General features: G+C 41.4%; 1 protein-coding gene across 2 annotated transcripts; it reads left to right on the forward strand.

The window, feature by feature from the left end:
• Positions 1 to 574: 574 nt before the first annotated feature.
• emc10 (ER membrane protein complex subunit 10) lies at positions 575 to 6,518 on the forward strand. 2 transcript variants are annotated; one of them, XM_034711775.1, is made up of 8 exons: positions 575 to 740; positions 868 to 934; positions 1,256 to 1,368; positions 1,488 to 1,601; positions 3,041 to 3,225; positions 3,448 to 3,541; positions 5,670 to 5,767; positions 6,232 to 6,518. In XM_034711775.1, the coding sequence occupies exons 1-7, from the start codon at positions 648 to 650 to the stop codon at positions 5,754 to 5,756; spliced, it is 753 nt and encodes a 250-aa protein (XP_034567666.1). In that variant the 5' UTR covers positions 575 to 647; the 3' UTR covers positions 5,757 to 5,767; positions 6,232 to 6,518. The 2 variants fall into 2 exon arrangements, with proteins under 2 accessions (XP_034567666.1, XP_034567665.1); XM_034711774.1 differs by lacking the exon at positions 5,670 to 5,767 and having other exon boundaries at positions 576 to 740.
• Positions 6,519 to 14,672: the final 8,154 nt, after the last annotated feature.

Here is a 14,672-nt window from a genome sequence, read left to right on the forward strand (position 1 = left end):
TTTCATTCTTTCTTTACATATTTCTTAATTTCATCTCTTTTTTGTCTTTCTTTTATATTTCTGTAGTTTTTTTGTCTTCCATTCTTTCCTTCTGTTTGTTGTTTTTTTCGTCTGACACTGAAATTAAGTGAAAATACTGAGAAAAATAATTTAAAAAACATGGATTAGCTCGATATTGAAGGAAAACCGAGTGGATGGATGGATGGATGGATGGATGGATGTACATATGTAGATAGATAGAGAGAGAGAGAGAGAGAGAGAGAGAGAGAGAGAGAGAGAGAGAGAGAGAGAGATAGATAGATAGATAGACTTTATTGATCCCCATTGGGGGAAATGTGCTAAAAAAAAATCTAATAAATAAATAAAATAAGAATAAAATAAAATATAGTAAAAAATAATAGATATATGTACACCTCTAATAATAAAGAAGTGTACAAAGAAACAACAGTTGCATGTCCAGTTAGGGCTTCCATACACAGAGGCGTCACTATTTGCCCAAAACAATCTTCTAAATGAGCACTTATTACAGGAAAAGCAAAATACAGCGGATATGTATTTGGGACTTTTATTTTGTTAAACCACACCGGAAGTGCTCCTGTTGTTTACCGGAAGCTTGACAGTCTCTTCCGGTGTCCATAGCCGTCGACATGGCTCGCCTATTACAATCCAATATTGCTGTTATTTTTGCTGTTCTGTTTGCTGTGTACACGGACTATGTGTGTTGTAATAACGGCAGGAGGGTGAGTAATAGATTAAATCATCCTAACTGTGCTAATTAACTCCCGTTTAACCGGAAGCTGCACCTGCTAGCTGTGTAATTAGCATTAGCTTAACCGGCTTGAAGCTAACTGTTCCCTTCCCTGACAGGTCGGAGAGGCCATGGATGCTGAGTTCAGTGGATTCTCTGTTCCTCTGGATCACTCCTTTGAAATCGGTAAGGACGAGTGTTTGAAAGTGATGTCGTGTCTCATATGAAAGATGTGATGATGATGCTGCTAAGCTAGCTGAGCAGCATCCAGCTATGACGCCATGAATGAATGGAGAGACCTTCAACCCAAACCTCAGTCACTGATCTGTGTTTTTATGCATCTATACACTTATTGAAGCTCTGCAAAGCTGCCTATGTTTTAATCTACTCATACAGAGCTCACTTTCTAAATGTCCTCTGAATCACAAAGGAATTTAATGTTTAAATATCATTTCCCCAACCTCCTTGATGTCCTCTCTCTACCTGCTGTCCCCCTCCTCCTCTCAGATGATGTATCAAACTTTCGGCTACGTGGATCTCTGGTGTTAAAAGCAGGCAGAGAGCCCAGCGTGTCTTTAAGTCAGAACCAGCTCTCTGAAGAGGACAGGATCAAACTGAAGGTAAGACATGATGGGCTTAATGCCATGATGGACTATGGGACTGTGACAGAGTTGCTTACTTGTAAACAGAAGGATGATCCTGCACCTCTGACATGTTTTGATTCTGGATGTCTCTACAGGAAGTGGCAGCAGTGGACGGTCTGTACAGGATCAGAGTTCCTCGTGTTTTCCTGCAGGCAGATCGACAGACAGAGCGCCAGATGGACGGATACCTCACTGCATTCGTTAGAGCCGTATGTATTTAATACATCTTCACCAAGAGATTATGATCATTATCAGAGAAGTGAGAGTATCAGCACATTAACACTTCGATATTTGACAAGTCTTCATCTCAATCTAAATTATTCTCCCTTAACAAGGTTGATTGCGATGATGTAGGACAATGCAGCAAACTTTATTGTGGTTTGAATATTGCTTTCGGGTTTACAGCTTTGTTGTTGTAGAGCGCTGCACACTGAAATAACATTACTCAGACTTTACTGTGAGTGAACAATGTGCTTTGCCAGGCGCTTCCTCAGGCTCGTCAATCATGTAATTATTTATAAGATAGTTTATTGACCCTCCATAGGGAGGTAGTTCCACTTGTTATATTCCCACTTTTTACAAAAGCTTGAGTAAATGACAGGTGATTAAGTTACATAAAAAATTGATGAGGACAAAATGATAACGTCATGGAACCTTTTTTTTGGTATTTAAGAGGAACTTTAAATCAAGACTTTGCCACTAAATAAACTTTGTTTAAAGACTCAAAACTTAGACAGTACCTACTGCCTACTACATTCGTAAGTAGTATGTAGCAGGCCGTTTCAAAAACAGCCCATGTGACTCTTCTGAAGAAGACTGCAGGAAATTTGTAGTTGAAACATTTGAAGTTAAAAAAAGAAAAACACACTGGTCTAGTGAAAATAACTGTCTTCCTATAGTATACAGTGTCAGACCCAATTAACCTCTTTGGACTAGTAGTGGATGATATTTTGTGTTACAGCCAAATGCATCCTGTGTTTCAGCCTCCTCTTATTGTTTTGCTTTAATTAGATCACAAGGTTTACACAGAACTAACAAGTCCACACTGGATTCTATCTCAAGTGAAGCTGGTCCCAATTACTCGTATGTCCTCATGTAAACAAAGAATACTAAATACATAGTGCATTTTTAATTCACATTTTAAAGCTTTATTTTTCAGATATGCACTAATCTGCTGCAGTTTAATGCTATTATTTGCTACCTATGGATCTTTTTTTTTGAGAATTTATGTGAAGGATAATGAAAAATTGATGGGTGGTCCTCAGGCTGCTCTCACATCTGTGTCCACTGACTGTCATTATTTCCCCACTTTTAAAACCAGCCAGAGACCACAGTAATGTTTTTACCACAGTGTCAACAGGCAGAGGGGCGATGTGACAGACTCCTTAAGATATGATGTGTAGCTCTGATTCTGCTGTTAGAATAAATCACCATTTAGGGGAGCAATCAGGATTGAGTATTTGACACAGAGGAGTAATAAAGTAGTGTTGTATTTATAAGAAGTCTGCATGTTTTTAGTATTTCTCTGTGACGCTGTCGTCGTTTAATTTTCTCTTGAATGAGAGCAGCTGTCATCCTGATCCCGCGGGGCGTCATTAAAGACTCTGATGCTGTTCCTGAGTCTCTGTTCTCTCTCTCTGTTCCTCAGTGCGCCATGGTTGAGTCCCATCTGAGCGACGTCATCAACCTTCACACCGACGTCTCTGGGTACATCATCGGCGTCTCCATAGTAACTCTTCCCGGAGCCTGCAGGGGCACTGAGGTGGAGGACGAGGTTGATCTGGAGGTTTTCAACACCACGCTCGGCATCATGGCTCCCGTCAACGCACCAGGGTCAGTACTTGATGAGTTAAATTGCTGCCATCCATCTGCGGCTGTCGGCTGTAGTGAATCCCTCTCTGCTCTCTCAGGTTTCTTTGATTCGGTTATATTTATCTGTGCGAAGCAGCTTTACATCATTCCCCCCCCCCACAGGTAGAACGAGTCTCTCTGCTTTCTGAACACAACCTTCTGTTTTGGGGTTTGTTTGAATACTAATTGCCTGCTTTCCTCCAGACCTGAGACGGCTCTGTTCCTTGAACGAATGGAGCAGGAAACGGAGAAGAAAGGGAAGAATCCACAGGAGCAGAAATCCTTCTTTGCTAAATATGTAAGTACTCCCACTGAAAACTGAAAAGTGCTGATAAGGCTGGCAGGCTGTGCCTACAGATTCACTCCCTGCCTTTAGTAAGTGTGCTCTGATCTCTGTAATGGCTCGTACAGTTAATGAATACATAAAAATGCTTATTAAGTTCATCCATTATTTAGCTCCAACTTTTTACACACAACTCGCCTCCAGCATGAGTTTAATAAAGCAGAAAGGTCACTTAAGTTCTTTTGAGAAAGTCTCCTTAGAAGTCAAACTGGTTGAATATTTGGGTTTTACTTCCTGGTTGGATTTCACACCTGAATTCAGTTCATTTAGACCAGACCAACAAAAAGAGATGCGTTGTAGTCCTGGAGGTGTTTTCAAACCTGAAGGGTTGAACATGAACTCCCTGTTTACGTCTAAATTCCACCAGATCTGTGTCCGGTCCGTCTCTGATCCCTCACAGCACCTGATCTGATAGGTTTCTATTCTAGTCAATGTGTTAACTTCCACTGGATCCGCTCCGTTGCGTTCCGGCTGCGTCTCTGTCTCTCTACGCAAGACTTCTATTTTTGCCGGACGCCGGAGCACGACGCATCAATCTCAACAGAGCAGATGGAGCGGGACAGGAAGTCAGGTTTCACCAAAACAAAATGAAAACATCCGGTTAATTTTCAGAATAAAACACTCGGTGTTATCACCAGATCGTATTTCACTTAACTACAACAACAAACCAAAGTCATGATGAGGGGAGCCAGGCCTGGAGTCAACAGGTCAGAGGTTTTCAGAGGACCAGAAAGACAACATGGAGAGAACCTCGGTCACATGACTCCAGCGGATTAGAGACGGACCGGACACAGATCTGGTGGAAGTCCCGTGTTAGAGTCATTTGGCATCATCAGCACCAAAAACTGATCTACAAACAGACAGAAGCAGGACGACAAACCACTATAGATCTCATCTTGCAGCCTGATCTCACTCTCTTGTAATCAGGGGGAAGAACACCTTCTCTCATGTGTTGAGGTGTTTAAAGATTTATCACTGTTTGCATTCGTGTTTTTAGACATGAAAGATGTCTGAACACTGGGATGTTTTCATGCTTGACAAACAAAAAAAGGAAATAGGATCTATTTGATCTACAACCTGCTCTTCCTACACAATCCTCCCCACGCAAAAAAGACAAACAAGGTCAAGGGATGAGGAGGATTCTGATTCAAACTGCTTTAAAAAGATTTGGAAAGATCTCCAAACATTACACCAGAAGGGAGAAGAGAAAAGGAATATCATAACGACATGCTTTAACTACATTTCCATAAACTTGATGCAAGCTGCATGAGCGATTTACTCCAGGATATCACTTCCTCCTGTGTGATCATAACCGGTAGATTCACTTTGGATTTTCAGTAAACATTAAAAAAGACTCCTCTGGTGGATTTACTCCTGCTCGAGTCTGGAACCTGCCCCAAAGACCTCACTTCTTTGGGGCGTCAGACAGCCTAAAAACCTGCAGCAGAGTCTGTCTGACAGCACTCACAACACTCATCGCCTTAAGTTTATTCAACTGAATCACTCCGGTTCATTTCAAGTTCAGACGCACGTCCTGGGCATCGAGTCAGGAGCGGCTTACACGTTGCATTTCCGCTGAATTTAAGTTCTGACATAACTTTGCTTTTGAACTCTCGGTGCATTACCACGTTAAGAAAGCGCAACATGCAGACCGTGTAAGCACACAGCTGTTCCACCTTGCAAGCTCAGACTCCACACCACCCATCCCACCGCTGTTACTACCTCTGACTGCGTTACAGAGGTGGAGTGACTTCACTGCAACACTCCTCCTCGTTGTTTTGCACACTGCAGATGAACTGTAATAGAGGTGTAAACATCCCACCTTGAGCTGTCAATCTGTAAGATCCTCAAGTTTAGAACAGACATCTATACAGGGTTTGATCTGATGCTGCAGACTTGAATTTAAAATCTTGTGCAGTCATGACGAGCATCTCTCCATCCTACCTCTGTGATTTGAAACACATGGAAGCTGACTTCATCCTCTCTCAGCTCCTGTCCTCCAGATTTTTGTTGTTGTGTGTGTGTGTGTGTGTTGCTGTGTTTAGTGACCAGTGTGTTGACTCGGTGCTGTGCTATGTTCCAGTGGTATTTGATTCTTGGAGGTGCAATCTTCCTCATGGCCACCAATTCAGCACAGCCCCCAGCAGGGGGAGGAAGAGAGCAGAGCTGATTCCCACTGAAGTACTGTTTCCTTACTTGTGGCTCGTTCTGTCCCCCTTCCTCCTCTCTCAGATCATCTTTCTCTCCTCAGTAATACAACTAACTGAACCCTTCACTTTGTTTCCCACACACTTCGACCTTTGTTTCTACTCTGTAACCGTTTTCCTCAGGGTCAACACCAAACACACTAAAGATGGATAAATTGTACAACAAAGCCTGTAATCTAATAATCAACATGTTAAATCTCTTCTGTCTGGATGAAAACCATGACATGTGTTTGTTGTTTGATCCTGGGATCTCCTCTTTATCCTCCACTCTCTCACCCACTCCTAAACTCACTTTTCCTTCTGTTCAGAAAATAACCTAAACCTAATCTGGGATGACCAATCTGGAAACGTTTTCTGTGATCACTACTAAATTAGTTTACTCCAAAACAAACCTCCTCATATTTACCTCCATCTCTTCTTCTTCTTCTTCTTCTCTAGTGGATGTACATCGTGCCGCTCGTCCTCTTCCTGATGATGTCAGGCGCTCAGGACCAATCAGGCGGAGGAGCCGGGGGCGGAGCAGCTAACGGAGGAGGAAGATGATCGACATGATGACAACGTTTCCTGAACAAGAACTAACTCAGACAGATTTATGCTGTACATAATGCTATTTAAGAAGGCTGAACACACACACAGAAGTTTGATCTGTACAGTACAGAGATATCGTGCCCTGCAGGTGACTGCATTTTTAATACTAATGTGAAAATAAAGTATTTATTACTTGACACCTCTTCTTCTTCTTGTGTTTGACTGAAGATGCTTTTTCTAACTGAGAGCGTCAGATTCAGCTGTTTACCGGCTCATTGGGTTAATGATCAGGTGATCCTATACTGTAATACAACCTGTATCTTGTTTTCAAACAAAGCGATGTACTTAGATATTTCAATTACATTTTATGCGTATAGAGTTTGACTAAATGAGTTTTATTAGCAATAAAAGCAGCAGGAGGATGAATCTATATTTTTATTTCTTAGGATCTGTGGCTGGGTGAGTCTGAGTGTAGGTAGAAGAAAGTGGGTGCTCTTAATTATATGGTTTAATTAGAAGAAAGTGAGTTGAGGCGAAAAAAGTAGTTCAGTCAGACAACTCGCGTTTAAATTGTTTATTGTAGCAGCAAATACATATTCATGTTTGGCGCCCAGGCTCCGGCCTCATCACTCCCTGCAGATACGTTTACATGCAGACTTTGAGGAGTGATTAGCAAAACATACTGAACACCCCCGGAGCCTGCAGGTGGAAGCTGGGGAGGCGGCGGGGAAGAAGAAAATATCAGCAATGGCATGCAGCAGCAGAGGCGTTGACAGGCAGAGGGAGAGATGGGAGATTGTTTCCCAGTTTAAATAGACCGCCAATTTGAGAGGCAGAGGGCAGGATTGGATGATGGATAAGAGAGTGGGACATGTGACGTGAACTAGCTGCCTGAACTAGCTCGCAGGCGTCGCTCCATTTGTGACATGCGTATTAATATAAACATTAAATATGATAGGGGATGATAATCCTAATTAAGTCAAGGGAATAAAAAAAAATTGGAAATGGTCTCTTAAATCTTAAACACGTTTTTTAGTCTTTTTAGGTTCCTTTTTGGAAAGCAAAGTTGTCTCTTGCCCAATTTTATTCCTCATCCTCAACTCATTTTTATTTATATAACATTTTACATACTTTCAGGTATGCAGCCAAAAGTGCTTCACAAAAAAACAGAGACAGAAAACAACAGAAATCGGTAAAAGTGGAGAGGAAAGGGATATAAAATACTTTAAAATAAAAACTGACTGTCAAATCAATAAAATAACACCAGAAAAATAAAATTTAATCATTACAATAAAATCATATAAAATAACATCAGAAAAATAAATATCAAAATATAATAAAATAAGATAAAATAAATACAAATTATGTTAAAATAATTGTCATAATGGTAATAATGCAGTCCAGTGCTAAAATGAAATTACTCCAAGTTAAAAGCCAGATTAAAAAGGTAAATCTTAAGTTTATTATTATTATTTTTAAATCCTCTGTTATTGTAAAATTATAATGTACTTATTTTTCCAGCCATCATAAACACGTTTGTTATTTTATTGGGTGCTATTTTGTCCCTTTTGGCCCACCGTAGTTAAGCCGTCATGGGGTTTATCATCACACATTTAACCTAAAAAAAAAAATCATAAGTAACATGTACTTTGTGTTGGTCACATATTCATCTGGCAATTTTTAGATGGCTGTCAGCATGCTCCATGTGTTCATTAGCAGGCTTCTGAAGACCTTCTATCAGTCTGTGGTGGCCAGTGCTCTCTTCTTTGCTGTGGCGTGCTGGGGGTGGAGGTATCAAGACGGGTGAGGCCAGCAAGCTCAACAAGCTGGTAAAGAAGGCCCGCTCTGTGGTTGGCCTAGAACTGGACAGTCTGGAGTCAGTGGCTGAGAGGAGGTTGATGGACAAACTGCGAGCCATCCTGGACAACCCCTCTCACCCTCTCCATGATGAGCTGTGGCTGATGGGGAGCTCGTTCAGTCAGCGCATCATTCCACCACGGTGCAAGACTGAACGCTTCAGGTGCTCCTTTGTGCCCACCGCCATCAGACTGTTGAACAGTAATGGAGGCCAGAGACTGCACCATGCTGACCACTGACACCCCCCCCCCATGAACAGATCCATAACATCCCTGCTCTGTCTGTCACACTCCATCATCCCATCCCGAACTTTCTCTTGACTGCTGCTGGCATTATAATGTATAATATACTGTATTATATAATTATCTTGCTATATTATATTATGTTATATTACATTACTATTCTAACTACAACCCATGGTCATATTACATACAAATATTCTTTCTATTTATGCTTCATTTGTCATTACCAACCATAATAATAATAATAATAATAATACATTTTATTTATCAAAGCGCTTTAAAAGGTTCTCCAAGCGCTTTACAGGAAAATACAATTATACAATAGAAAAGCAAAGCAAAGGAAAACAGTGCAAAAAAGCAAAGAAAAGCAAGGCAGCAAAATAAAACAAAACAAGAAAAAAACAATCAATTATAGTTTAAAAGCCTTTGTAAAAAGGTGTGTTTTGAGTCCGGATTTGAATTTGGTGAGTGAGGGAGAGAATCTGAGGTGTTGGGGGAGAGAGTTCCAGAGGGTGGGGGCAGCGACAGAGAAGGCCCTGTCCCCCCAGGTTCGGTGCTTGGGTTTGGTGAGAGGGGTGAGGAGGTTGGCGTTGGTGGAGCGGAGGTTGCGGGAGGGATTATATGGCTGCAGAAGGTCGGTGAGGTAGGAGGGAGCTAGGTTAGGGAGGGCTTTATAGGTGATGAGGAGGATCTTGTACTGTATTCTGAAGGGGATGGGAAGCCAATGGAGGTTCTGGAGGACTGGGGTGATGTGGTCTCTGGAGCGGGTATGAGTGAGGAGGCGTGCAGCTGAGTTTTTTTATGTATTGTAATTTGTTGAGGAGGGTGTTGGGTGAACCGTAGAGGATGCTATTGCAGTAATCGAGTCTTGAGGTGATGAAGGCGTGGATGAGAGTTTCAGCTGCTGTGAAGGAAAGGGAGGGGCGGAGACAGGCGATGTTTTTGAGGTGGAAGAAAGAGTTTTTGAAATATAGTTTTTGAATAATCACACCATGTCAACCTGTCACTACTGAAACATTTTTTAATACTGCCAGCAATTACTGCTATTTAATTTAAATTCCATTTGTAACATTGTATATATCTAAATTGTACTCTAGCTTTATTTATCTATTTTATTTTACTTATTTTTATTTTTATTTTATTTTATGTTATTTTGTTTTTATTTTTTTGTTTTATTTTTATTTTGTACTTATTGAAACTTCTTTCTTGATTGTACTTATGTCTGGGTTGCTGTAACAACTGAATTTCCCCCCCGGGGGATCAATAAAGTAATATCTTGTCTTATCTTATCTTATTAAAAACTGCTCTTTAAGAGTAACCTGGTTATAACATCACACTGGACTGTTGACTATTAGCTGAGGATCCACTTCCGTTTTGGATCCCTCATCATCTAAACTTGTGTTGAATGTTAATTTTAAAAGGACTTCAGATAAATAACTATTTAAAATGTTTATTCTGTGTAGACATTAAAAGGAAAAGGGAAGGTGAAAACAAACAGCGCTTGTATGCGACATGACGCATTCGGCTGAGAGTCCCAAGTTAACACGGTCGCAAGTTAAACCGAAACACCAGCGTAGACAGCAAGCTAGCTAGGCTATAGCTTTCTGCAGATAGGGCCGATTCTGCCTCGTGATTTAGCTAATTTTGAGACACTCTGACCAAAGCACTCTTTTAGATTTAGGTGTACACTCTACTGAGATTGTTTCAGCACTTTACTGTCATCAGAAAGCCTGTTTGTTTTAGCACTATCAGCTAATCGGGTCTATGATGGAGGTGTCATTGTTATACTGTGGCATTTTATATTTTTGCATCTCAGTTTTGCAACCTAATGCCTAAGATACAGTAATGTTTGTGAAGTTTGTTATCTCTGGTCAGTCTCTCCCTGCAGCAGCTCACACTGTGTGTTTTGATCATGTAAACAAATCATGCAGATCATGGGTTTGCAACTATGCAATAAAAAACAATGAAAGCTGAACACTTACTTTGAAGACGCACTTCCATTCGGCTTTGTCTGCAGTAGTAGTAAATACTTCTCTTAGTTAGTGGACATTAGCTCGCAGTAAACACACCTGCACCACCAGGTAACTTCAGATCTCTCTGCTCTCCAGTTAGCACAGAAGTTTCCCCGCCTTTTCCTTCCATTTCCCCGCCAGCTGTTCCTCAAAGGTGAAAAGGTGTCCCAGACCCACACCCCATCAGCTGATAGGTGCAGGCGGAGGAGCACGTCTGTGTTGCGTCTGCAAATAGTGCACAAACAAATGGGCTTTCAGATGGTCTCAGCAGATGTGTGTCTAACATGAGTCTGGTCCTGCTGGAGGTTTCTGCCTGTTAAAGGAAGTTTGTCCTTGCCACTGTAACTTGCTAAATGCTGCAAAGTGCTCTGCTCATGGTGGATTAAGATGAGATCAGACTGAGTCCTGTCTGTAAGATGGGACTGGATCTGATCCTGTCTTGATGTTGGGTCTTTGTTAATAATAGAACATAGAGGCAGCATTTACAGGCATTAAGATTACTGTATAAAAATAATAAGTAATGTCACTGATGCTCTCACTTGCTTTTGTAGGTCCTGAAGCTGCAGCAGTATTCACTTTTAATAGTTCTAAACTCCTCAGAGGAGTTTTAAGTTAAAGAAAAAGTGCAACATTTTCAAATAGGAGGCAAAACTAGAAGAAATATACAGTAAGCAAAAGACATGCACTCAGTTAAAAACACTTTAAAGCCAGGCAGTCCTGTCCCTGATGGGGGGAAACCAGAACCTCTTCCGTGTCAGTTTACCACGTTTGAACTGGAAAGCCTCTCCTCAGCAGTTTAATCCTTCATAATACAGCCGGGGTTTACTCCAACGGGATGAGAGCAGCTGCTGCTGTTCCCAAAGAAGTGGCAGGAATACTTTCCTAATGCTTCACATCAATGTTTACACGGTCTGTGTCTAGTTTCAGTGCCGCAGAGATGCGGCGTCTCTTGTTGTGAGTGTGTTCAGCAGGCTGTGATGGTTTTTACATTTCTAGAATAAGAATCAAAATGAGTTCAGATATTAAAAATTAAAGGATGAGGCAGGAATCTTTTAAATAAAAATTTTTACAGGATCAAACAAGAATTTAATTTCTCACATTTCTTTGTGTTACTTTTTTGTTGCTGTTTGGTAATTTTATGATTCTAAAAACAGTCATTTGTGCTGGAAGAAATACAAGAACTGATCTTTTTCCCTTTAAGACGTCAGCTGGTTGTTTGTTGAATGTTCTCCTGCGATCAAAGCGAAAACAAGAGCATCAAAACGATGCAGCTTAAGAAACGGTATGTCCCTGTAGCCGTGTGTCAACAGCTCTGATCCTCTTCCTCATGTCACTCAGTCTTTCTGTTTTTAGTGTCCAGCTGTGAGGAATATTCTCTTATATTCGGGGTCTCAGAGTTCGGCTTCAACACTTCAACAGCCTCTGCCCCCGTCCCTTCGGCAGGCCGGTCTTTCTCAGAATGACCCCACGGGTCAGACAGGCCCGGCGCCCTGTTCTGTGACTGCTTTACATCCTCCTCTTGCAGGACAACATGTGAAATAAGGAGATAACTGCGGCTGAAGGGAAGAGGAGAGTTTAGGTGCATGAAGCTCATTTGTTAGTAAAGAGAGCTGCGTCTGTCAGGTGGAGTCAGAGGTCATGGGGGTGGAGCTGCTAACCACTACGTCTGTTTTCATGCATTTTATAAGAATCGCACTATACAGAGTAAACCCTTCTTTTGCAAGTCTCCTCCCTCACACTCCAGCTTCTCTTTCTGTTTAAAAATGACAGATATGTGTTTCCACTTTCAGCAGAAATGCCAATGCATCCTGGGAGGCCTATCAGCATGGGCTGTGATGTATGTTCAGCTACCAGGAAGCTGGTGGAAACTGACACTGAGACACATGAGTGTTGTGATCTCCGGGAGAAGAATCCTCTGTGTTTGCTTTAACATTGAAGCCGCACATGAACATGTGTTGCTTTCAACAAGTGTGTGACAAACAGGGAAAAGAGGCTAAAATTAACACACATGGACAGAGAAGGTTACATCATGTTTTTACTGGTAAATGCATGTTTGAGTTTAAGATCACATGGCGAGGCTGCATAGACCTATAACCAAGTATGATCTGCAAACCTGCAAAGCTGCAAGCACAACTCTAACGTCAGGGTATATTAGCGTGATATGGTACTTTTGTTGGCCAGAGCAGAAGTGTCTGACACCTGCATTCCTCCTCATGTCCAGCAGGGGGCGGGACATAAACAATGCTGATGCATTTGGTTTTATGCAAAGCTGCAAAAGAGGCGGCTTTTACGTTGTTAAAGCTGGGGTTGGTCGTCAGATTTAGATACACTTTTTGTTATACTGGTTAAAATGATCTTTATGTCCCGATGGCAATCAATACATAATGTGTTCTTCACTAGCAAGGATTCACACAAGGATATAAGTTTGAACAATTAATGAATTAGTTGTGGAGCTGATCTTGACCCAGGTTGTACCTGGAAGTAGACAGGGCATAGAAAGAGCGAGCACAAGTTGAGTAGAAGAGGACAAGGAAATAGGTTAAGTGCAGTAAAGTAAGGTGAGGGAGGGTGGGTTGAAGAATCAAGCAGTTGGAGTAAGCTGGCTATGTTTAAGTAGGCTTGTCAGGTGATTGAGGATGGGGTTTAGGCGTGGTCCTGCTCCCAAATATAAGTTAACACCTTAACTTCATTTAAAAAAGAGTGAAAAAAAGCCTCTATCTACATCTGGAGTAAACCTGAGAAAACACCAACCAATCCCTGCCATCAGGAGCCAAATGATGAAACCAATCAAATCCCGTCCTGCCGCTCTGCCCGCCTCCTGCAAAGCGTACACTTCCTGTTTGTGTTTTTAACTTTCACGATGAGAATGTTTTGGTGTTTTCTTACCGCTGAGTGAGACATGAGTTGACGTAGTGCAAAACACAAACGATGTGCTGAGGACCGGTTTGGAATCAGTCACCATCATATGGTCACAAATCAGCGGCGCTCGTGCATGTGAGCGGAGGCGCCGTTTTGGAGGAGCTCCGAGGTGGAGGGGGGGAGGGGTTAGACGGAGTCCTGAGGAAATGCTACATTCAAATTCATGCTAGTTTTCTGTGACTACCAACCCTAGCTTTCATGTGGACTCAAAACATTTCCTGAAATGCAGTTTAACAGAATTTTACACATGATTAAGATAATTGAGCTTAAAGTCATTTCAGGCATCATATCAGCAGCAGTATTACCTGCAAATATAAATCAAGTTTATATACTTTTAATCCTGTTGATGCATCTTTTACTTCACCTCATATTAATGTTCCCATTTGCCCATTCTGTCCAGACACATGCCACTGATAGGTAGACCAATTACTGTTTTTGGCACTCTTCCTGTTGTGTCACGAAGGAATGCAGAACATGTCCCTCCACATTCAACTTGCTCAGGCTGTAAATCACCGTCATGCTGATTTGAATATTTAAATGATTTATGAACATAAATCAGAGTTCCTGAAATGGTCCTGAAATGGTTTTAACGATGCAGAGAGGAAATAAAGGAACATCATGTAAAGCAGAGGATAATTACAGAAGAACACATCATAACAGAGAGCAGGAGGGAGAGGAGGAGGAGGAGGTTACACACATGAAACAGGTTGCCGATCACATAGCAGCCGTAACTCATAAATCTCAAGGCTCTGTGTCGCTGGGAGACCACCAATGTCAGCATTACACCACGTGCTGTGCACCCTCCTCCTCCTCCCTCCTCCTCCTCCTCCTGTACATGTGGTGATTTAGGAGCAGTTACAAGGTTAATGTTGCAGTAAAGCTGAGGGGAAGTGCTGTTGATTTTAGCCTGTCGTTTTCACACTGTAAATCTGGACACTTGAACTATGCAGGTTTTTTTTGTTAGGATAATCAGCCATGATCTACAACTACAATATCTATTACCAGATTTTAGGGGCACAAAGCGTTGAAAGAAGCTCTAAATATAGACGCAATGAAAAGCAGTTTGCACTCATCGCTGAGAGCTGAAATGTTCATCATTTAAATAAGTAAAAGGGCTTTTAGGATTATTTACATTCATATAATCTGACTTTTCTTAAATCTAATTAAGTTTATTTGATAAATATGACTTAAAAATGATCAGATTTGTGTTTGATATGGTTGTTCATCTCTGGGGTTAAAAACAGCTGAAGAAACCTTCAGAGACAACATCAGTCAGCACTGCGTTCCACAAAGTGTTAATATTTCACCTTAAAACATTTAC

This window comes from Notolabrus celidotus, chromosome 20 (genome assembly GCF_009762535.1).
Source record: "Notolabrus celidotus isolate fNotCel1 chromosome 20, fNotCel1.pri, whole genome shotgun sequence".
Lineage (NCBI taxonomy): Eukaryota > Metazoa > Chordata > Actinopteri > Labriformes > Labridae > Notolabrus > Notolabrus celidotus.

Coding starts and splice junctions, on each gene's coding strand:
- emc10 (XM_034711774.1), top strand. CDS start 648: ATGGCTCGCCTATTACAATCCAATATTGCTGTTATTTTTGCTGTTCTG. Junction 3,226..3,447: donor GCTCCCGTCAACGCACCAGG/GTCAGTACTTGA, acceptor GCTTTCCTCCAG/ACCTGAGACGGCTCTGTTCC. Junction 3,542..6,231: donor AATCCTTCTTTGCTAAATAT/GTAAGTACTCCC, acceptor CTTCTTCTCTAG/TGGATGTACATCGTGCCGCT.